Here is a 25,000-nt window from a genome sequence, read left to right as displayed (position 1 = left end):
GAAATCCTTGTAGAAATTTCTGAAGCAATCGATGGAGAAATTTCTGAAACAACTCTGAAAGATTTCGTTGTAAAATTCATAAAAAAAATCCTTAGTGAAATGTCCGTTGAAATCCCTGAAAGAATTTCTGAAGAAAATTTCTGAAGGTTTCCTGGGGTAACTCTGATCAGATAATTATTTTTGAATTTGGGAAGGATTTTCTAAGAAAATACTTGGAGAAATTTTTAAAGAAGTATCTAGAGAAATTCCTGGAGAAACCTCTGAAACAACTCATGGAAGAATTTCTGAAGCAATCCATGCAAGATGCAAGGGTGGCATTTCTTAAATGTGTGAGTAGGCAAAAATGTCATAGAATATGGATATTCCAATTTACTAAAATTTGGAGATAGAAAGAAACTATATTACGAGTGATTTTGTATACGTATGGGGGCAAACAGAAATAGAAATAATCACACAGGATAGTCGCATGTATTTAGGAGAAATACTATCCTTGGATCCAATATTTTGATATTGGCTATATGTTTTTAATGAATTCCTTGGTCTTCCGTTTTTCGGGTATGAAGTTTAAATATGGCTGGCTGCATATTGATAAGTGCATGCACTATATTTGCATGCATGTATCATTTATTCTGAAACAATGATATTGGTAACTTCGTTCAAAACGTTGATCTACGTTGGCAATCCTTTACCGCCTGAATGTGGAAAAAGCCGGAAATATGCGGCCCAGTCATCCTCTCGGAACGCGTTCCGATACTCTCGATTCAATCGACTGTAACATTAAGCTGTTATTAATAAAACATTATCTCATAGCCGCCGCCGCCACCACCATCGTCATTGTACCTACTCGCGCATTGGAAAGGCCAAAAAGGGGCAAACCTCAACGCGCGAGACATGGCAGGCGCTTGAATAAATTAATAAGAAGCAGAGCATTCGACAGCAGTCGTAGTGCTGAGGCACTCTTCTGACCGGGCCCAGCTCCAACCACCCCAAGACGTGGACAGAAACGAGTTCATATGGATGTACGTACACGGGAAGGGGTATCCAATCCATGTTGGTTTGGGGTTAGATACTACATGGCGTATGCTGAGTGGATTAATAAATTATAGGGCCAAACCATCAAGCAACAAGCGACACGACGCGACGCGATGGTCTCTGTCGACTGTCGGTTGGTTGGTCTTCCGAGGGTTGTAAGCAAATGGGAATCCGGAGTCCGGTTGGCACGCTGATGATCGGTTTGCTGCATAATTGATACCGCCGCGTTCGGAGTGTCGGCCTCGGCGATGCGATGGAAGGGCACGAGTAGCGACACTGTTACACGCGTGGTTCAGTTGTAATCACTAGTACTGGGACGGACGACAAAGAAAGACAGTAGCAAGCATCGCGTACTACAAACTGGGGTAATTGGGTTGTTGTTCTACACCGTGCTGTCAAAGCGATGATGCTATATGTGGATCTTTTAGGTTCGAGCAGCGAACTAGAATTGTCCGGTTTACGAATCGTGGATTTATTGGGTAAATTATGAATCGTGGCGGGGCAACTATCGAATGAAGAAGAACGATTCGATTCACTTCGACGGAATCGCGGCACACACACGCGATAGACATGTCATGACTTCCCGTCCCGGGTTTCGAACGGATTGCGCACAGGGCAATCAAGATGGACTCGACGATGACAAGATAACCGCGGCAAGCACTTCAAATTGGATCTTTTTGATTTGGTGCCATGCGCCGGATTCCAAGTTGTTCCAACTGTGAATCGAAAAAAAAAATCGAAACAGATTTAATCTCATTGATCCATCTACTCCCGTCAGTCGTCGTCGTTGCACAAAAAGGTTAAGAATAGGCCTGCCGAAACGAAGTGGGTTGATTGGGTTCTGCGTGTGTTACTTTTGTATTTTCCACAAAGGGGGTCAAAATCCACAAATAAAATGACGTTTCGAAAAATTACAATTTCGTGGACGAATTCTTCATATTCCTTTGCCTTCCTGGTTAGATATTCTCTAGATCTGTACTGGTATATTAGACGTAAATCAAATATAATTCTTGATGAACTCTTGGGTGTTTTTGGAAAACTTAGATTTATAACATTTTGTGTAATTTATAAAAATCAGTTCGACGACAGCTTATCATCAGTAAGCTTGAATCTCTCAATAGGTGGATACTGAGTTTTTTACTCCTCACTTGAAGTTCGTTCTCGATTGAAGCGTATGATATTCCTGGGCGCTGGTTTCGATATGTGCTGAGTTAATACCGGAGCAGCCCCAACCAAAAGCAAGCGAACCATCCTACTGAGTGAAGAATAAACAGAAATCAACCGACTTTGCCGATTCTCGGTGTTCGCTATCGGATGCTTAATCTTGGCAGCCACGTCGTCGTCGTCGTCGTTTGTTGGAGCCTCTGTCTATGGTGCAGCAGCTCCTCATTCTGACTGACTACGACTGGTGAAACCTTGGAATGGGTGCGCTTCGATTCTCAAGTATGTAATTTTATATGCTGCGCCGGTCCGATCCAAACTGCATCCATCCGGAGCTCGTGGCGTGCAAAGGTTCATTTCACATGCTTCGGAGATCTGACTGGGTGAAATGTTCTCCGATTTTAACGGGAGATGGGCTGCAGATTCCCTATACAAAGTACACAGACTCTTAAGGTTGCATCAGTGCAGTGCGAGCATACAGTGAGCCAACAAGTGCTCTGACGTTTTGACACCGCACCGGTCTCCCTCGTCGTTCGATAACGGGGATAAATGGTGCTTCACGCGCTTGGTCGTCTCATCCCAGCAGCAGCACCGACAAGCAAGGATCGCATTTTCCTCTCCGTTGGATACCCCGTTTTTATCGGCAGAATATCAGAAGCGTTGAACTGACTTGATGCTGTGTTTTCCGTGCTAATATGTTAATTAATTCTGGCACGCACGTTCTCTCTTCCAACCAGGGACGAGCAGTGCACCGATGTTTTTGTTGCTGAGATGTAGCTTTCTAGAAAAAAAAAACGCATGCAGCTGTAAGGATGCATTTCGCTTTGCACAGTATGGGTAAGAATACAACCCAAGGTTGGTGTAACGCAGAGTCAGTTGATTAGAAGCGCAGCAGAGAAGGAAGCTTGTTACGAAAATTCCTTTAGAACTCAACAGTCACGAAAAGCTTCGATGCATTCTCGGGAATGCAGTGATGTCGACGACGACGGCGACAGCGCAAACGAAAAAACGAGCCACTGATTATCCATAAACAACCAGATCAAATGCCTGATGATCTCGCGCACCAACTAACGACGCTGTTGGAGCTTCTTGTTGGATTCTTTGGTTTGTCCAGGTTGCCTTCTGTTTCTTTCTTCTGTTGTAAAATGAGGTTTTTTGTACTGGTCGTTGTGCAACATCCAGATTTCTGCCTTAAGATTATCATGTCACGTATTTATTCATCAGCGATCAGGACGGATTCCGTATATCTTGGTATTTTTTATGAAAAAGTGTATACAAAATATGTTGTTGTAAGCATGAGTATCTGTGTGACACGAAATATCCACTAGAAAGGAACCACCCAGTGGCACGTCTTACCTGGCCGGCTGCCGACGAACGAGAGGACAAGAGTGACGTCGCCTGCTTCGATGGTTTCGTGTGCCGTCGCCGTGCGCTCATGACAGGCGTGAATACAGAATGTTCGGCAAAGCACACACTTCGATATAAGGGCTATTTCACACCCACACATCCACCCTTCTCTCTAAAAAAAAAAAGTGCACCGAGCTTAGTGGTTTCTGCTTGCGTGTTCGCACATGTTGCATTATTGCATTTTTCACTGAAGAATTTCGTTGCTTAACTGAATAACATGACTTTTTTCCAGCGAAGGATGACGCGATACAGTATCGCAAAATTTCACACCAACACCGCCAAAAATCTGTTAACAAAAACTAAAAACTAAAAAGTACAACACATTTCTCAGCGAAGGAAGTATTACGCCTCTCGAGCAAAATCAGTATATGACGATTCTCTGCATTCAGCTTCTGATATAAGCGCGACAGTTACTAACCATGACAGTGTCACTAGGTTCCAATAGAATTCCACCCCATTATGTGGGATTTGACAGCAAGCACACTCATGTCACTGAGCCACTGTTGCCGTACATCACATATACAATCAAAAACATCTGTCACTTCGCGAAACCCACGTGTTTTTGATTTTGGCGGGAACACAATTCCTTTTGTTTTGCCTTGCGAGTGTCACTGCGACGGTATGCCTTGCGAGCGTACGACCGCCGCCGGACTCTAATAAAAGATAAGCGCGACAATAGTCTGGAATACGAACTAAACATAAACATGTGTATATCCAAAACAGCCTTGATTTCAGTTCCTAGCTTTTTTCATCATTCTTTACAATGGCGGATTCATTTAACAGCGTAAACCGCTAAATGATTATTCTGATTGAACGTCGCGATCGCCAAGGCAATCGTGGATTATAGGATACTGCAAGATGACGTCACGAATAAACGTTTGGTTCATTCTCGTTCGTCCTTTCCTTTTCTCTCCCACACGAATTTTGACATTTTCCGGTGGCTTGTTTTGAATCCTATTCGTTGCCGTTCTTTTCTCTCTCTGGGAGAAAATTGAGGTTAAATTTCGTTGCAAAACTCTATTTCATTTGCAATGTTATGAAACATTTTAATAATCTGATAATCGTGGTAATTTATTCTGTTCTCTTCCCTTACTGTATCCTTCAAGAACAAACGCTCGCTGTTTCTACCCAGCGTAGACATTTAAAGTACAATAGTGAATTAAAATAAACCCACTTTTGGATAAACGGCACAATCCGAAATTTGGCTTTTCACACAGACACTATTGGTTAGGTCACTGCAACTTGCTTTCTTTTGTTTTAATAGCGAGAAAACTACCACCGCTGGATGGAAAGCTCAAGCAATTTACTTATTTTTACGTTGTTTTGATGTTTTTTTTCGGTATAATTGTTTATTTCCGTGTGTGTATATCTTCGCAATGCGCGACTTTCCGTCCGCCTTTCCTGTGTCCAACATGTATGTATATCTATTTTAATAATGCGCGACTTTTTAATCGCTTCATGCGCGGCATAATGCTCCGGATGACGTTTTTTTCGCCGAAGAAAAATCTGGTAGTGTTTTGAAACCGAGTTCAAAAATCCTGTTATTGGCCTGAGGGAAACCATAAATTACTCAAGGTGCGGAATAAATTGCGTTCGTAGGCACGTGTAAGTTTTTGCTCCATTCCTGACGAGCAGAAATGGAAAATTGCTGTTCGACGACTCGATGACACTTTCTAAGGGAAAGGACGCAACCACAAGCGGACCCACTGTAATTAATGGATTGGAGAAGGGATGGTAAGACGCAATCCAGCGCAAGAGGTAAAAAGCGATCGTCCATCGAAACAGTAAGTAGATAGTATGTACAGGATGTAAGATATGAGTCCTGTTCAACAACGTAGGTTAACCTGTTCGGGGTTTGCTGCATCCTGCTCTTACTCATTTCTCATCATTTCACAAATCAACAAGCCACAGAGTCCTTTGGTAAGAGCTGTGAACTTATATCTTTATTGGTGTATACCAGCAAAGGTAAGTCATTATTAAAGCACCAAATATTGTTGTGAATAAACCTTTCATTGTGTATTTGTTGTAACATTGTAATATTTCCAATTTTTAAACAATCCAGTCCCATAACTTAATCATACCCGACCTTTTTCCGTACCAAAATCTCTTTCTATTTACGAGAGCGTCGGTGAGTCGCTGGCATCTCGATAAATAGATATCATCCCTTTCCTATTATCCCTTCCCATCCACATAACGTGTTTCTTATCGTTTCAGAGAGCGATCAATGGCGCTTAAGCCTAGGCTTGTTAGCCAGGACACATGGTCCAAATGCCTGTGCCCCATCCCGGAAGCAAAAGGCCCATGGAGTGACAAATTTCTTAGCTATGTCACTCCCAACGTTGGTGTTAAAAATCACTTACACACACATCAACACATCTACATGATCAACTCAAATACACTTACACAATCTGAATATTGCTGCATCACTCGCTTATAGTGAATCCCCTATCAACCCATTCCAAATATCCAACTCCTTGACACCTATGGGGGCGCCGGTGGCCTTTCATAAAGTAGGTGTCATATCATCACATCCTTTCCTTTCCTCGTAACGGAGAAGATGGGCGTGGCCGGCAATGGAAGTTTTCATGTCTTTTTTTACTTCAACCTCTGATTGGATAGCTGTTTCTTCCTTAATAGCATTCCATAAGCAATTAGAATAGGAGTATTAAAGTTTTAACATGACAACTTTCAGTATGCAATCTACGAATTACTCCGTTACAACGCAACGCAACGCAACGCTTCATGCGCGGCATAATGGTCCGCTTTTTATATGTGCGACTTGTTTTTCCGCTTGTCTATGCGCGATTTCTTAGTCCGCGACTCTTCGATCCGCTTTTCAATGCGCGATTTGTTTATCCAATTTTTTTTTCATGCGCAACATTTTTATTTGTCCGCCTTTTCAATGCGCGTCTCTTTTGGCCGTTTTTTTTATGCGCAATTTGTTCATCCGCTTTTTTAAGCGCGACTTTCTTTGTCCGCCACCTGAATGCGCGACACTTCGGCCCGCTTTTCCATGCGCGATTTATTAATCCGCTTTTTTCCGTACGCGACAATTTTATTTGTCCGCCGCTTCAATGCGCGACATGTTGGACCCCTTGTTTATGCGCGATTTGTTAATCCGCTTTATCATGCGCGATTTGTTAATCAGCTTTTTTCCGTGCGCGACATTTTTATTTGTCCGCCTCTTCAATGCGCGACTCTTTTGACCGCTTTTTTTATGCGCGATTTGTTTATCCGCTTTTTCATGCGCGACTTTTTTGTCCGCCACCTGAATGCGCGACACTTTGGTCCGCTTTTCCATGCGCGATTTATTAATCCGCTTTTTTCCATGCGCGACAATTTCATTTGTCCGCTGCTTCAATGCGCGACTTTTTGGTCCGCTTGTTTATGCGCGATTTGTTAATCCGCTTTTTTCCATGCGCGACATTTTTATTTGTCCGCTACTTCAATGCTCGACGCTTCGGTCCGCTTGGCTTCGGTCCTATCGTAGCTTTTCGTCCGCGGCCATTTTGACCCGCTTCAGAATGTACGACGCCAGCGATGATAAAAAAAACTGCAATCCACACTTTCACTTTTCACTTTTCAGCTGTTTTCTGTCTTTACTGGGTGCGATGCTGGGTGGTTCCTTTTTCATTCCAGCTTCCGTTTTTAAATTAGGTTTTAGATTTATGTTGCGAAAAGATTCGCAACACCTGGCAGGAAAGCCATTGTGTGACACGAAATATCCACTAGAAAGGAACCACCCAGTGGCACGTCTTACCTGGCCGGCTGCCGACGAACGAGAGGACAAGAGTGACGTCGCCTTCTTCGATGGTTTCGTGTGCCGTCGCCGTGCGCTCATGACAGGCGTGAATACAGAATGTTCGGCAAAGCACACACTTCGATATAAGGGCTATTTCACACCCACACAGTATCTAATCCTTTTTGACGATGCCACCAGCTGCGTTTCAGAGGGATGTAGGGGGCTTCAGATGGGTTTAAGGATATTTCAGGTGGTCTTTTAGGTAGGTACAGGACGTTCAGGGTGGATTTAGAGGTGTTTGAAAGGATTTCGGAGGATTCCAGGGGTTAAAAAAAAGACACGGACACCGTCTTCAGCCAGATGCTGTACAGACTGAACGAAACTTAACACTAGACAACGGACACACGGATCATACACCAGTGGATACGGAGAAGAAACTATTCTCAGGAAAAGCTTCATCGCCCGGAGCGGGAATCGAACCCTCACCACACAGTATGGTGCGATTAGAAGCTTGGTGACCCTAACCGCATGGTTACGAGGTTCCCCAATATTTCAGTGGGGCTTTTAGGGGAGGGTTGGGTTTAAGGGAAAACCCAATTATGATCGTCCGGAACTCCATAAAATCCTGTCGGACCTCCTGAAACGTTCATGAAACCCTCCGAAAATCCCGAAACGCATACGTATCGCCTCTGTAACGTCTTGGAAACACTCCGAAAATTCTCTGAAACTTACTGAAATGCCTCAGAAATCACCCCTTCGGACCCCATGTAACGCACCTAAAGCCCTTCGAAACCTCCTTTGTATTCATATCCAGTTTCTCGCAGATTTTTTCCTTGAAGTTATCAAAGGTTTTTCGTTTCTGGCTTTCTCCTGTTTTTCCAAATATATCCAGAGGTTCCATAAATAGCTCCTTCCGTGCTTTTTCGCGATTTCAGGTTTGTCGAGATTTTTCACGGGGTCTCCTCCTGTGTTCCTCCCGGAGATCTTTCACAAATTGTTTCCTATTTTTTTAAGTTTTTCCAGGAATTTCTCTTATTGGTTTCAGATAATTTTCCAACAATTTCTCACGGGTTTTTTTGCAGAAGTTCTTCCAGAGATAGTTTTCAGATATTTCTCGTGGAAATTCACGTGCGGGATTTCGCACGTAGTTTCTCCCGAGATACCTTTTAGAGGATTTCAGAGTTCTTCTTTAAATTTCCTTACCATTTCCTCCTGGAAATTAGTCTCCGAAATTTTTATTCCGAGATGTCTCAGTTTCTATCAGGAGTTCACAGATTTTTCGCAAAATTTCAACGGAATTCCGAGAAAAACTCTTGGAAAAAAATTCTGCATGAATTCCGGGAGCAATTTATAAAGAAATCCCGAAACATCAAAAAAAAAAATCACGGGGCGAACTCCACGAGAAATACTATCAGAAGCTCCTGCAGAAATTTCAGAAGACTTTCTAAAAAATCTGATGAATTCTGCAAAACTCTGAGAATCATCCCAGGATCAACACCGGAAGGAAAAACTCCGAGAGAATTCTAAAAAAAATCTGCGAGAATCCTTGGGAATATACCAGCTGAAACTTTTGTAGAAATACAAGGATTACCTCTAGAAGAAATCTAAAGAAAATTTCTTGAGGTAATCATAGGAGAAACTTCGGAAGAAATCTTGTAAAGAATTCCTTTAGAAAATTAGAGGAAACACTCCTTAAAACCCTTGGAGGAGCTTTAGTAGAAATACCAGGTATAACTCCTTCAAGAGGAATCCCGAAAGAAACTCTAACAGCTATTCCGTGACAACATCTGCGGTATATCCTGAGAAAAAACTTTTGTGGAGATCTCGGGATAAATTCTGGTAGAAACTCACGGGAACTCTGGGAGCAAAACTGGAAAAAAAAAACTCTAGCGATATTCTGTAGGGTTCATAAAAGTTGCAGAAAAATCTTTCGAAATTCTGGAATCCTGGAAGATTCTCAAGCAAGAATCACGGAAGGAAATGTTTGAATCTGAAAAAAATGCTGGTAAAATTTCAGAAGAATCTCCGAAAGAAATTCGCCAGGACAATGGCGTGAAAAAATACGGAAGAAATCTTGTAAAAAACCCTCGCAGGAATTCAAAGTGGTATTTCCAAAGAAATTCCAGAAAGAAACCCTGACGGAATTTCTGGAAAACTATTGTAGCCGATTTTCTAGATGGATACGCTAACACTAAATAATCGAAAACATTTTTATTCATACCCACGATGCACTCTGTGGAACCTATTTCTGTAGATCTACATGTAATAAAATTCGCAATTTTATCATTCATACGACGCAATGTTTTATATTTTTTTTTTCGATTCAAAATTTCCCTGAGTGTTCACGAAATTCCCTGAGTATTCCAGGTTTTTTCCTGTTGAAAAGAATTTCCTGAGGATTCCCGGTTTTCCAGGGTTTTTCAGGTAGTAGACACCCTGTATACGTACTTTTATACGGTATTACATCAATAAGACGCAGCAAAAGTGCCTTATACGTACAACAGCGGAGGCAATATACGTGCATTGGAAGGATAATAACAACGCCATATGATTTGAAGCGTTATGCGATTTGAGGTGTGTACTATTGCGATCTTATGCAGCTTAACAATATTTGATGAAACAGTTCTCCTCATCTTAGTTCCGAACTAATGTTCTTTTGATTGACGAATAACTCATCATGGAACAGTCTGATTATTATGGCATTCTAGCTTCCCTCCCTTCCCACGCAGTGTTTATTAATATGCACTTGGTTTGCCAGTGCAGTGCGTGCTCGGTAGACTGAACAAAGTTTATTATTTCAAAAACTTAAAACATACATTAGTCTCTCTCTGATGTGATAATTGATCTCTGATTTTTTTTATATGTTACGCCAAATTTTCATGATTTTTTTGATGAAAATATAGAACCAGGGTACTGCTTTGGTCCCGAGACCATAAAAACGTGAAAAAACTTAAATGAATACATTTTTTACCCCTTAACTCAGTTTGGCCCTTTTAACGTGTTTTTCAATAAAACTACAATTCAATGGCTTTCAAACAAAAAAAAAGAAGTTTAAAATCGGTCAACTGGTTCTAAAGCTATGATTTTTAGTATTTAAAAACCTCATTTTTTAGGACCACCCTATCTAAAAATTGGTCACCCTAATGCCGAAATAAAAAAAATACGTGTCTAATTATTTAATGATAAACTACAAACACACCAAGTTTCACGACAATCGGAGTTGCACTATATCGTTTTTCTATGGAATGGTTGTATAATAAGATAAAACACCAAGTGAAGTCATATTCATGGATATTCTGTGGATATCTGATGTGCACAGGACTAAAATGGTTCTCGAGAGTCATCCGACCTGTACAAGAAGACGTGGAGCGCAGCGAGCTAGGTGGGTCGACCAAGTGGAGGACGATCTGTGGACCCTACACAAAGTGCGGAACTGGAGACAAACAGCCATGGACCGAGTGGAATGGAGACGGTACATAGTAACAGCAGAGGCCACTCCGGCCTTAGCCTGATCGGTAAGTAAAGTAACTGTGGGTATCTGAAGAAATGCAAGGAAATTCCTGAAAAAATAGAAGAAGGATTTCTGAAATACATTGAGAATGGTATAGTAACAATATTGCTTGAGAGGTTTTTGGAAAAATCTTGCAGAAATTCTAAATTTTCTGAAATAATTCCTGGAAAAATCCGAGCATGTATTTTTAAAGGATCCCCCTGAGGAATATCTGAAGAAACAATTGAATAAAAACCTGCATATAATTCTGAAAAAATATACTGAGAAAATTTAAAAGAAATATCTGTAGAAATTTCTAAATAAATTTCTGAAAGAATTTAAGGAAAAAATCATATTCTTGGAGTAAATCGTGAAATGATGAGCGATAAAATACAAAGAGGAATACATGAGGAAGTCATACCATGAAATTTCTACCTTCGGGAACTATCAATTCAATGCTGAAGAGAAATTCCCGAAGTAGTTACTGCAGAAGTTCTTTAAGAAATACCTTCACGAATTTTTGAAAAAAAAATCCTCAATTTCCCAAGAAGATTTTATGAGGTAAACACTGGATGAGTTTCTCAAAAATACTTGGTAAAGTTCTTTAACATGCTACCAATAACGATTTTTGAAGGAAATCCCAGAAAGAATTTAATAAAGAAGCATTGGAGAAATTTCCGAAGATATTCTGAATTTCTATATTCTAAAGAAATTGCTGAAGCATTTTGAAAACTGTCGAAAATATCTTTGGAGAGATTTCGGCAGGAATACGTGGCAAATTTGCAAGGAGATTAATGAAACGTTCACTAGAGGAATGCTTAAACAATTTCAATGTGGAATCTCTAGGAAACTTTCAGAAGGGTACTCTAAAAATGATTAAGAAATTCACGAAGGGATTTTGAAAGCAATCCATGGCAGATTTTCTACAGAAATCTTTGGAAAAAAAATCTGGGGAGGGACGGATTCATGAAAGAATTTCTATATCCATCTGAAGACGATTCTATGAAAGAATCCTTGATTGGATATTTTATACAATTTCTGAAAGAACTTTTACACAATGCTTCGGAGGAACTCCTTACTTAATATAGATAAGGTTTTCAAAAGGAATTGCTGAAAGAATTTCTGAAGCAATTCTGAGAGAAATTTCTTTAAAAAATCTTAGAAGACTTTCTAAAAAAAAATAAAAGATTTTTATTTTTAATCACTGAAAAAAATTAAAGAGGTATCCATAGAAGATTTTCCAAAAGAATCATTGGCGGGTTGCAACGATTTCTTTGGAAAAACTTCTAAAGGAATCACTGAGGGATTTTTTGAAGGATTTTTTGAAGAAATAACTCGGGAAATCTTTGGGAAGGTCTTCTCTAAGAATCCTGGAACTAAATTCTGGAGAAATTGGCGCAATTTCTGAAGGGAACAGTGGAGAAATTTCTGAAAAAAATAATGAAGAAATTTCTGGAGCAACCAATAGAAAGTTTTCTAATTGAAAAAAAAAACTTGGAGAAAGGAATAAAAACCCCTGGAGGAATTTCTGAAGAACCACTGGAAGATGTGCTGTAAGAATCCCTGGAGGAACTTCTTAATAAATCCACTGCAATCACTGGAAAACTTCCTGAAAGCCTCTCTGGAAGATTGATGTGAGATTCTGATAGAAACCCACGGATGAATTCTTGAAATATATTCATGAGAGGTTTTCCAACGGAACCTTTGAGAAACTTGTGAAGGTATTTCTGAAAGAATTTCTGAAAAAATCACTGCGGAAGTTTATGAAGAAATTTATGGAGAAATGAATCAACCAATCCTCGCAAGATTTTCATAAAGAACACTATAATAAATTTCTGGAGCAATCACTTGGGATCTTTGGAAAATTTCCTTAAGCAATCCATAGAGGATTATTTGACAATATTTAAATAAAAATCGAATAAAGCTCCGGAAAAAATTTCTCTTAATAAAAACGATTCCCTGGGATCATTTTGGAATGAATATTTCAAAATTTCTTAATGAGAATTGCTGGGGGAATTTCTGGAGGAATCTTTGGAGAAATTTACGCAAATATCCCTGTAGGAAATTCTGAAAACAATTTTGGAAGTTTTTTTGCGAAAACCCTTGAATTTTATAAAGTAATATGTGTTGAAATGTCTGAATAAATTTCAAGAAGTATTTCTGAAGGAAGCCCAAGAGAAATTTCTGGTGGAATTTATAAAGCAATTCAGGCATTTTTTTTATTTTTTTTTGTGAAACTTCTAGTTGAAAATTTGATAAATGTCTAAAGAAATCCATAGAGACAGTTCTCAAGCAATTTCCGATTTTATTTAAATCTGTGAATGAATGCAGCTTCAACTTTTTCTTTAATCTGTAACAGATTTTCTGGAGAAATTTTTCATGGAATCTCTGGAGATTTTTTTAAAGGAATTCCTGGAAAAAAATATTAAAAGAATTTGAAAGATTTTCTGAATACAAACCCGAAAATATTTAAAAAGTGTTTTCTAAAGCAATTCCTAGAGAAATTTTAGAATTAATATCAAGAGGAATTCCTAAAGCAATCAGTGAAGAACATTGTTTATTTTTTTTTAAGAGTATATGAAGGATTTCCAGGAGTTATTAATTGAGAAACCCTTGAAAAAATTTCCGCAAGTATCCCGGAGGAAACAAAAAGCAATTTTGAAAGATTTTATAAAATCTTCCCATAAAGAAATCCACGAGGCATTTTTGAATAAATATCTAAGGGTTGTTGAAGGAATCTTCAGACGATATTCTGGAAGAATTCCTGGTGTAATTTATAAAGAAATTCAGGCAAAATTTTCCGGTATTTTTTTTTTTTTTGGTGTAAATTCTGGAAGGAAATAAGGAGCAGGGCGACTTGCCTAAATAGTCCAAGATCCTACTTGGTGGCATTTCTCAAGTAATTTCGGAATTTATTGAAATTTCTGAATGTATGCTTGTGTGGTCCTAATTATAAACTCGTGAAAGAATTCCAGTAGGATTTTTTTTTTATGAAATACTATTTTTGAAAGAATTCCTGTGGAAATATATGAAAAACAATTTTAGGAGATTTTTTTTTGTAAATTTTTTGAATGTAAATTATCAAGCGTGTTTCGCCGATGATCACTTAACAACGAAGCAGGTTGTAATTGTACCTACGTGAACACTGAACACCGGTTGCGTCATCTGTTCATCAATATCAATGTGGTATGCGAGAGTGCAGTGCACGCACAGTATGATGGAAAATGCTAGACGAGAACGGCTTTTCTTGGAAGCTCATGAGATTGATCATCGACCTCAACAGAATTTCAAACTGACAAAAGCACATCACGGTTTCATCTCCCGCTAATCCATGAACCTCAATGCCTTAGGTTCGTAAAACTAGTCAGTCGATTGAATTTCGAACTCGATTGTCATCGCTCCGAGCTCGCTGTAGTTTTTTGTTGGAACGCTTATTTCCCCATCTGTTTATGGACATTTTTATTGGACGCTGTAAATTCGTCCCACGTTTATTGTCCGTCGAATCTTTCGCGCCGAAGCCCCGTATTCGACGACGGTTGGATTGAACGCGATCCAATCTCGTATCAGGCCGGGCTTCATAAAGCGGCGTGTCGTTAAACATTTCACGCTAATTTTGAATCGGATTGTTAGTGATTTTACTGCATTTTATTACCACCCGACTGCTACGGGGATGATGGATGATGACCTATTTTCGGAGCCTCGAGACGAGCAAGAAACAACCATCCGAACCATTCTGGAGCACGTCGTAGTCGTCGGCAACTCTTCTCGACCGACCGCAGCAGACAGTTGGAGTGTTTTGGCGTTCACGAGTGCCTATACATTTGTTGGACCTAGAGCAGGCATGAAATCACCTTTTCAAACATCAACTTGGCACCCTCTCGATGATGGCCTGCCAGTTAGTCAGTCGGTGTCTGTTCTCGGTTCGAAGGAGCCGCCGACAAGCGAAAACCGCAATAAGCAATCAATTGGTCGGCAATAATGATGATGATGATGTTGCTGTTGATGATGATTTCCACCAGTACTGCCTGCTCTCGATCATCTCGAGTGGATTTCTAGTGAATGCGCTGCAACTTAAGACGGAGTCCGGGCGGCGGTGGTTTCTTGCTGGATACCGAAGGCGATTGATGCCCACTGCGCCCTGCCCCGCGCGCAGTCCGTCCTTCAGTCACCGTTTTTCGGTTCGGGATCGAGTGGATGCTCTTGAGAATGTACTCGGCTCCGTCAGTTTAGTTACCAGCATTCGGAATCGATTGAATAGTCGATTGGTTGGAAAATAAATTGGAGAGTTTCACCTTGATGGCTGGCTGTGTAGTTGTACCATCTATTGGCAATCATAAAAAAAACTTATTCTCCGTTTTCTGGCATGAGTTTTGAGCATTCAAGCTTTGGTCGATAGTTCGACGTTCGGAATGTGAATTCAATTGCTGCAAATAAGCAACCAATTTGCGAGACTCGTTCACCACAGCAGATCCAAACCCAACGCGCGTTGATATCAACAAAAATATCTTTCAACAGAGCGAAACAGTCAGTGTTTGCACTTGTTTCTTATCTTTTAAAGATGCTGTCATCTCACCATGCTACGTGACCTGTTGCTCGAAATATTATTGCGTGTTATGGAATGTCGGTGTTGAAAATGAACAGAGACCCTCACCTGCGTTGGTAATCATTGAACAAGATACCCGTGGCGGTTGCCTCTTGTGTATACTTGTTAATCGAGCACGGGATCCTTCTCGAAATCTTTGGTGAGTTTCAGCTAAGAATTGTCTTGTATTTAACCTGTTGGAGAGCATGCAATGGTTTGCAGTATCTTATACTAATTAACAAGGACGTGTTTAACATTCATAAGTTCGGCTTGAGTATTCTTATACGAACGGAAAGGGTCAGGTTTTCAACTAGAGAGTTGTGCATCAGGTAGTCTACCTACAGTGTTATACAGAAAATAAACAAAATTAGTTAAACACGTACATCTTTAACATCTTATGGGACATTTAATTGATTTTTCTATGTATAGAGATTTTGACTGTTGATGGTAAGCAAATGTTTTTGCCTTTCTCGTGCTCAAAGTGTACCGAAAGGCTATATGTTCACTCCAAAAACGAAAATTCGATAGATTCCCCGGAGGGGTCCAGTCTTATATACCATTCGACTCAACTCGTCAAGTTGAGATGATGTATATGTGTATGTATGTGTGTGTGTTTGTATGTGTACAAAAAGGTCACCTCATTTTTAGATAATAAATATGAACCGATTTCAACGATCGATGGTTCATTCGAAGGGGTATGTTGTCCCATTGCTTCCTATTGAAAATGGTTCAGATCGGTCCAGCCGTTTCGGAGTTATGGCCATTTAGGTGTTTCAGACCGGTACCCCAGGAAGGAGCCAGATATGCAATTGCAACAAACCCATGCATGCGACCCATCATGCGACACATCAAATCGCAGCTTTTTCTATAACTTAGGGAACGTCCATAAATTACGTCACGCTTTAAGGGAGGAGGGGGGGGGGGTTCAGCAAAGTGTGACGACCCATACAAAAAATCAGAGGTCCCATACAAAAAGTGAGACATAGGGGGGTGGGGGGTTGAAAATGGTCGATTTTTGCTTGACGTTATTTATGGTCGTTCCCTTAATGAACGGTAAACGGTAATAAAAAGTGAACCTAACCCATGCATGCGGCACATCAAATCACAGCTTTTTCTATAACTTAATAAACGGAAAATAGGAAAATAGTCTAAGATCATATCTAAAACGGTAGCATTCCGGAACCGCTTCCGGGTGTTCCGCTGGAAGTGGCCAACAATATAAGTGAGCCAAACTCATGCATGCAAAACATCAAATCGTAGCCTTTTCTATAACCTAATTGTACGGTTAGCGAGTAAATAAGCTAAGCCCACATTAGAAATTACTGGTAGTTTTCCGGAATCGGTTCCAGGTGTCTCGCCGAAAGTGGCCGAAAGTAAAAGAGAAAAAAACCAATATTCGCGACACATCAAATGGCTTTTAGATATCCTGATGAACGGTTAACAAGAAAAAAATTTCTCCAAATCCAAGTGTGGAAAACTAGTAGTGTGAAATCGATTCCCGGTGTTCCTCCAGATGTGGTCAAATGTAGAAGGGAACCTAACTCTACCCAGTCAACCAGTCATCGTATAAGATGTTGAATAAAATGTTAAAGCGGAGGCGATATGCGTACATTTTACATGCGCCTAAATGGAGGCATGCACGTATATGGCCTCCACTTTATCATCTTATGAAACATCTTATACGATTACTGGTTGTCTGGGTATGCATGCGACACATCAAATCGCGGTTTTTTGATAACCTGATGAACGGTTTTGAAGAAAATCGCCAGTACGTTGGAGACCACCGGTACTGTTCCACAACCGGTTTCGGGTGTCCCGTCGGAATTGGTCAAATGTAAAAATGAACCATGTAAATGTTCCGGAGCCGGTTTAGGGTGTCCAAACGGAAGTGGACATATATAAAAGTGAATCAAACCCATGCTTGCGGTACATCAAATCGCGTTTTTGTCAGTAACCTGATGCATGGATAATATGAAAAAAGCACAGTCCACAGAAGTTACTACCGGTAGTGTTTTTAGTTCCGGCTGCACAGTTGCACAGATGCACAGTTAGCATTTATTTTTGGGGGGTTTACTGGCATTTCATTCTAATTTGGTCTATCAAAAACAACTATATGTTTTCTTAACCCGACGTTTCGGTCCTTATTGGACCTTTTCCAAGGATTCTGTAAAATTTTATTAGGTTAGTATGACAATTTGTTTGTTTTATCGTTAAGGTGTTCGTTTGAACGTCTAATCGTCATTTAGTGTTGGCTGTAATAGAAAACATTAGTGTATTCTCTCTTGAAAAGATTCTTAACTGTACTCACTTTTCGGTTTTAAATTTCCGGGAAACAAGTTTTAGAATACAAATCGGAATCCATTCCACTGTTCCACGCACTGACATAGTTTCAAAATGATGGTTGGCATTCAGTTGTCTCTATCTGTGTTTTTGCTTGGATTATGCATTTACATAAGCTCAGACCACATTTGAATATATCGTTAGTGTTCCGGAATCATTTCCGGGGGTCTCGTCAAAAGTGGCCAAATATAAAGTATACCAAACTCATGCATGGAACACATCAAATCGTGACATTTCGATAAGCTAATGAACGGTAAACAAGAAAATAGACTAGGACTACATAAGGAGGCTACCGGTGTTGCAGAAGCAGCGTTGGGTGCTTCAGCGGAAGTACGAAAGTGAACAAAATCAATGCATGCGATAGATATGTGTAAGAGAAACAAAAACCTAAAAAACTAAAGGGATCTCATCAAATCACTCCATTTTAGATTCCGGACATCTAAATATACAGTAGGATGGGTAAACGTTGTCTAATCTAGTCTAGTCCACACATACACAGCCATCATTTGAAAGAATCCTGGAAAATGATAGAATCAACTACTTCTATAACTTTTCTTGTCATTGTCAATGCTTGCAGTGTATCAGTGATGCATTACAAGTATTGAAGCGGCCAGGCCTACTGTGCAGTGTCATTAAATATCAAATTAAAATCATAGAACGGGGACATCTTGTACCAACCGTTCCGTATAGTAAATGGCATAGAAGTTACGCAAAAACGTTGGGAGTGACGTTGCTAAGAAATAGTATACAGATGTTGGCTTTCTCGGTCTAGGGTCAATCTAAATGGCTAGTTTTAGGATAATCCAAAACTAGCCGTTTAGATTAACCCTAGACCGAGAAAGCCAACATCTGTATACTAGTAGTATTCCGGTTGAAAATCACCTAAAGTTGCTAAGAAAGTTATCTTCACTACGTCTAGGTTCCTCGTCCTGGGAAGTGCCATACGATTTTCCCCTTATGCCCTGGCTCGAAAGCCTAGGTTTAAGCGCCATTGCTCGCACTCTGAAACGAGATAAAATATTGTGATCCCTTCCCCATACTAAGAAAATCAAATTATAATTGAAAAACTGTGAATCGAGTAGAGGTCCCACACTTTTAGCATCAAGACATCTAATAGAAATTAGAAAGATCTCATCAAATAATCAAACGTACGGCTTCCTTTTTCCTCACAGCTGTACTTTACAAGCAGTCAACTGAGAGGACTGATATTTTCAGCTCTGCCTATACGTTGAACATAACGCCGGAATAAGTGCCCTAATTCGATGATGACATTGATAAAACTATTGGTTTTCCAAACAAAGTATTCTCAGGATTCAGAAATTCGTAGGTGGTACAGCCTCAGATCGCTGTTATGAGAATTTCCCCCTTCTCGTCCGTTGATTGCGTCGATGGAAAGATCATGAGTACACATTCGACGAGAAAGGCACTTTCACCACTATGTGGGTTATACTGTTTTTTTTTTTAATTTTGTTTACTTCAATACTGTGAATAATGCGTAACTCACAGCAACAATCGGTTTTGCGCCATCCTAGCCGACTGTAGAATCACTTGGCATTATACGGGACCTCACGATTAAGGTACACCGGGGCAAGTTGAAACAGCGGGTTAACATGATGTTTTCTATTGATGATAAACAATTTGATTGCGACAAGGTTTTTGATTCAAACAATCTTCTAGCTAAGAATAAATTTCCAAATTGTATTGAAATCTATTTCAAAACATCGCATTTCATATTGCCCCACTCGTATCAACTTGCCCCAGTGTACCTTAAAGCGCATTACTCCACCAAAGCTGCATTCCTCAATGTAAGATGAACATGGTCGAAGCTTGCAGCAGCTTGTTCTTTCCCATTTGTTGACGAATGGGTAAGAGCAGGATGCAGCAACTTAAACCATGTTCAACCTACTTCTTTGAACAGAACTACTGACAACCTCGTGATGATGCTTGCAGTCACTATTGCTTGCTAGGGTAATGACAGGCAAGGGGAATGACACTATCCTTTGTTCACACCCCACAAATACTGCGACGGTTTTTATTCTTTAGGCACTGATCCTAAACTACGTAGACTCACTTTTGGCCATCTCAGACGCCTTTTTCCCCTTGGAAACTTTTGTTCATACAAAATTTTTAAAATTTGTAAATATGTATCGTCCAAAAGTAAATGGTCTGCTGTTGGCGAGCGATTGCATAAATTTGTCCCTGGTCTTTGGATAGCCCCCTCCCCTTTCTAGACAACCACTAGATTTACGGATGGCCCTTATGGTTGTTCAATCAATCTCAAGTAAGCAAGCAAAAATATCAAATTTAAAGAACCAAGTATGAACTAAGCTGAATTGTGATGTTTTGAATAGTTTAAACACAACCCAAGTAACGCATTGATCATGTAAGAGTTTCATCAGGCTTTGAGGAACTTGTGTGTTATGAAGGAACCAGGTGTTGAAAAAGAAACAGTCCTATTCCATGTGAAACCCGAAATAAAAGTTTTGCTATCTCTAACTCTTCACACGTTACGATTATTTTTTTAATGAAATTGTACAGAAAAGATACACATATCAGTCGCAGGACTCCCATATAATCATGCTTCAATTCGATCAAGATCCACCCTTCTACGGAGTCACTCCTTCCGTCGTGGTTGTCTCCTCCGCGGTAGTAGTTGTTGTTTCCGCTGCGGCGGTGGTGGTGGTCGTTCCTTCCGCGGTTGTTGTTGTCGCTGCCTCCGTCGTTGTGGTCGGTGCTTCAGTCGTCGTCGTCGTCGTACTCAACACCGGCGGATCGCACTTCCCATTGGCGAACACCAACTGCACAGTGCTATTCGTGCACAGATCAAACGCCGCCGGGCACTGGGTGGTCACTCCGGTTCCGTCACAGTTGCACACAAAGAACGCCGAAGACATCAGCTCTGAGTTGACGAACTTGTTGGCACAGTTGGCACAGCCGGGTACGGGCATCACGCACGGATTCGATCGGTAGCATAGTGACTTGTCAGGGCAGCAGACGTTCTGCTGGGGATTGAAGTACGTCCCGGACGGGCAGCGACCCTCGACGGCCTTACCGTTGACGCATTTGTAGAATCGGGTGCAGTAGCTTTCGTGTGGGAAGTACACTTCGAAGGTGTTCGGAGGCGAAGGACACATGTAGTCGGGAGGACCGGTCACGCAGCTAACGCAGGTGGGACACTGAGCTGCGTTACGGGGAAGGCTGGCTGCGATAAGCGCGAGGCTCAGACCGCAAAATATGAGGTGGGAACTTTTCATGTTGAAGGGGTGAGGTAGACTACGCCGACGCAACTCTGCAGACGTACTTATAATCGATTAGAACAATGACCCGATGTAAAAAGCGCAGAAAGGCTACCGCACGTGTGAGTTGTTTTGGAGTAAAAAGACAACGTGCTGCAATGTATAGTGGAGAAACTTTTTGCTGGATGGGGGTCTACTAGTAGGAAATGTTTGGAAGAAATCGATGTCATTGTCTTTGGAAAAGGGGTGTCTATATAACCGCAATTCAAATACTTTGACAAATCCAGTGGTATATTGTTGTTGGCTGGTAGCTCGAGATTCAGAAGGAAAACTGTATTGTAACATACAACATTGGACTACGACTTGGGAGATTTTCATTGTTTTAGGGTTTCATTTTCAGATTGTATTGTCAGGATCTGTTATTTTAATATCATGTTTATGCCGTCACTACCGTTTTCATTCTTTTCATCATCCTGTCAAATTACTGCATTTTTCTGTTATTTTTAACATTGTTCTACCATCTTCTTGCAGCATTCCTATCGTTTTACCGTAATCATCTTGTTGTTTTCCAGGCGTATTCCTTTTCTTTGTTTTCCTTGTTCCTGTTTTCGGTAATCATCTCAGTGTTTTCTACCCAACAAACATGTTACTCTTGTACCGACTTTTCGAACTCTCTTAGCAGAATACCCTCGTCGAATGAGTTTAATCAGTTTCGTACCTTTTAATGCCGCCCTATGTTGCTTATCCTTTGACAGATACGCGTCAGTGGATAACTGACACTGAGGAAGATTACAAATGGTAGTCGAAATACGCGTATCTGTCAAAGGATAAGCAACATAGGGCGGAATTAAAAGGTATGAAACTGATTACACTCATTCGAAAAACATGTTACTGTATAGAAGTTCAACCGGTCTTCATAAAATGCCACTTAAACCTTTTGGAGCCGGACCGTTTCACTGACGCAGTCACAACCTAGCCTTGAATATGATTATTATGCTCGGTTTCATTAACGGGGTCATACATATATGACCAGTGAATCAAAATGCAACCATTGCGCAACAATAATGACAATGGCACATCCTGCATTTGTTGCGACATTCCACCCAATGCGACATAGGTTTGTCCCAACTTGAAAAGAATAGGATAAAGGTCGTATACCATGAGTTTAGAGATTTTTGAGCCTTGCATTGCGATTTTCGAGAGCAAACTTCAAGTTGGTAAACACTGAAACGCTGTTAAATGCTTACCATCAAACAGTTTCGATTTTGATAATAATAATCGATTATTCACGAGTTGAAAAGGATGCAACAAATACAGCTGGGTCATTCCACACCAAGTGTACACACCGCGTGTTATCGACCATCACGGATTTTGACCAAATTTTGTTGAAATGTTTGTTTAAATGGAGGAAGAAAAAATCCAAATTTTGGTGCCGATCGGATCACCCCTCGGCCTGTGGCAGCACCCCTCGTCTTTGCCAATACAAGAAAAATCCAAGTTTTCCCTTCCATTTCTTAATTTATAGCTTTGAAAATATAACATATACACAGGAATCCAGGAAAAATATTTTTTTTTTGATACAATGTTGCCAAATATGTTATTATTCAATTTTAAAATTTAAAAACGATTTTTCGTCGAATGAGCATATTTTGATTTCAAAAATTTTGATTCCATCGTGTTTATCAGACATTTTCCAGTCGAAAAAGCTTAACTCCCCGAGGTCTTTTTAGCCGTTCGAGAGATACAGCGTTTTTAAGCTTGAAAACCGTTTATCTCTAATATATAAAATAATATATAAAGTAATTTCCCACATGGCTTGGTCAGCCAAAGCAAAATCAAGAAATTGACATATAAAATAAGTCGAATTTACAAGTTTCGCTAAGAAAACATTATTTGATGTAATTTAAAGGTGATTTGGGCTAATTTAGACAAAGGAGAATAGAAAACTATGTAAAAATAATAATATGACAGTGTTGGCAGTTTATCAATTATGGATTTATTAGAATGGATAACAATAAATTGATAAAGTTCAAAATTTATGTATTATAATCCTTATTTCAATTGAAATTCTACATGAGAACTTTTGTATCAAATCAAATTATCAAGCAAGAATCATAAATTCAATTTTTACAATTTTATTGCTATTGGCAACACTGAACCTTGATAGTTTTTGTTTGATGTGCAACTTTAAGTTCAGAATTACGAAAAACTATTCTGGATTACATGTTATGCCTTAACGTACAAGTTTCTATTAATTTTTTTCTGTTTATCCATTGTTTTGAACTTGAACGGGGAAAGGAAAGTTCCCAAAAGTGAGTTCAGTTAACTTCATTAACTCGCATACAGACAGAGTACTTTGAGTAGGAGTTCTTTTTCCCCAACCGCCAGTTCAAATTACTCAAGAATGCAAAAAAGAGCTCAAAAGTTAGTTCAAATGAAAAAGTTTCACGAGAAGGATTTTTGAGTTCCCGTAGAGTTGCATGGTTTCGCAAATGAAAAAGGACCAAGTGATGGATTAGATGGTACATTTAAAAGACTAGCAACCCAGGAGTGCGTACAAGGTGTAATTATCCAAGCGCCTAAACAACATTAAGATTGGTTAAAAATGAGTAAGTGACATAGTATTGATAGTTGAGTAATTTGAACTGGCTGTTGGGTAAAAAGAACTTCTACTCTACTCTCTTCTTTCCTGTCCTGTCGTTTTCTAGCATATTTGATGCTCAGAGCCAGAGCACAAAGAGTGCGTATTACAGCTAGTAATCCTCTCCTCTTCCTCTCCTTGGCGTAAGTCCTCACTAGGACACAACCTGCTTCTTAGCTTAGTGTTCTATGAGCACTTCCACGGATATTAAATGGGGGCTGTCACAGCCAAAGATTATTTTGTATTTTTATATTGTGGCGCAGGCACGATACTCAAAGATACTCTATGCTCAAAAAAGTCAGGGAAGTTTTCTTTACGAATAGTTTCTGGACCAACCGGAAATCAAATCCATGACTATCAGCATGGTCTTGCTGAATACCTACGTGTTTACTAATGCGGTTGTCTGAGCTTTGATAATAAGGATATAACCTAGTAAAACAAATAATCTGTCGGATTATTGTTCTACCCATGAAGTTTATTATTTTTTCAAATACCATCATTTCAATCCACATTTTATGAAAAATTCGGCGTCATCTCGAATGTATTTCTTTGTCAAACTTACACAAAAAAGTCATTAAGATTCCAGAAAAAGTTTTTCATAAATTGTATAAGGAATGTCTGCAACAATTTCAGAAACAATTTATCCAAAGAATTTTACAATTTAACCGAAGTTTGAGTACTAAAAGAGTAAATTCTGAGGCTGTCCATTTATTACGTACATAACACAATTTACATAATTTTTCATCCTTGCGCAACCTCAGTTCTTCACAAATGTTGTTGCTGGGACTTATAATTTAAAAACTTGAAGAAAACGAGCCCCTGCTATCCTTCTGTCGTCGTTTCCTCCTCTGTGGTTGTTGTCTCCTCCTCCGTCGTGGTTTCCTCCTCCGTGGTGGTAGTTTCCTCCTCGGTCGTAGTAGTAGTTTCCTCCGTTGTGGTGGTTTCCTCTTCGGTCGTCGTGGTGACCACCGCTGGATCGCAGTTTCCATCGGTGAACACCAACGGCACCGTCATATTACTGCACGGATCGAACGCCGTCGGGCACTGGGTGGTCACTCCGGTTCCGTCACAGTTACACACAAAGAACGCCGAAGCCATCAGCTCCGAGTTGACAAACTGATTGGCGCAGTTGGCACAGCCGGGCACGGGCATCACGCACGGATTCGCCCGATAGCACAGCGACTCGTCCGGACAACAGAGGTTCTGCTGCGGGTTGAAGTACGTCCCGGACGGGCAGCGACCCTCGACGGCATTGCCGTTCACGCACTTGTAGAACCGAGTGCAGTAGCTTTCGTGCGGGACGTACACCTCCAGGGTGGTTGGCGGAGTTGGGCACAGGTAGTTCGGAGGACCGACGACACAACTGACA

At 40.3% G+C, this 25,000-nt stretch overlaps 1 protein-coding gene across 1 annotated transcript; it reads right to left on the bottom strand.

The window, feature by feature from the left end:
* Window positions 1-18,596: 18,596 nt before the first annotated feature.
* On the bottom strand, window positions 18,597-24,753 carry LOC115262675 (integumentary mucin C.1-like; the record flags this gene model as incomplete). The annotated part of the gene is given in 2 exon segments (XM_062843646.1): window positions 18,597-21,060; window positions 24,455-24,753. Coding segments are annotated over 2 exon segments (999 nt in total), but the record flags the coding sequence as incomplete, so codon positions are not given.
* Window positions 24,754-25,000: the final 247 nt, after the last annotated feature.

Source organism: Aedes albopictus, unplaced genomic scaffold (genome assembly GCF_035046485.1).
Source record: "Aedes albopictus strain Foshan unplaced genomic scaffold, AalbF5 HiC_scaffold_399, whole genome shotgun sequence".
In the NCBI taxonomy this organism is placed as follows: Eukaryota; Metazoa; Arthropoda; class Insecta; order Diptera; family Culicidae; genus Aedes; species Aedes albopictus.
This window is presented reverse-complemented; position numbering and strand designations above follow the sequence as displayed.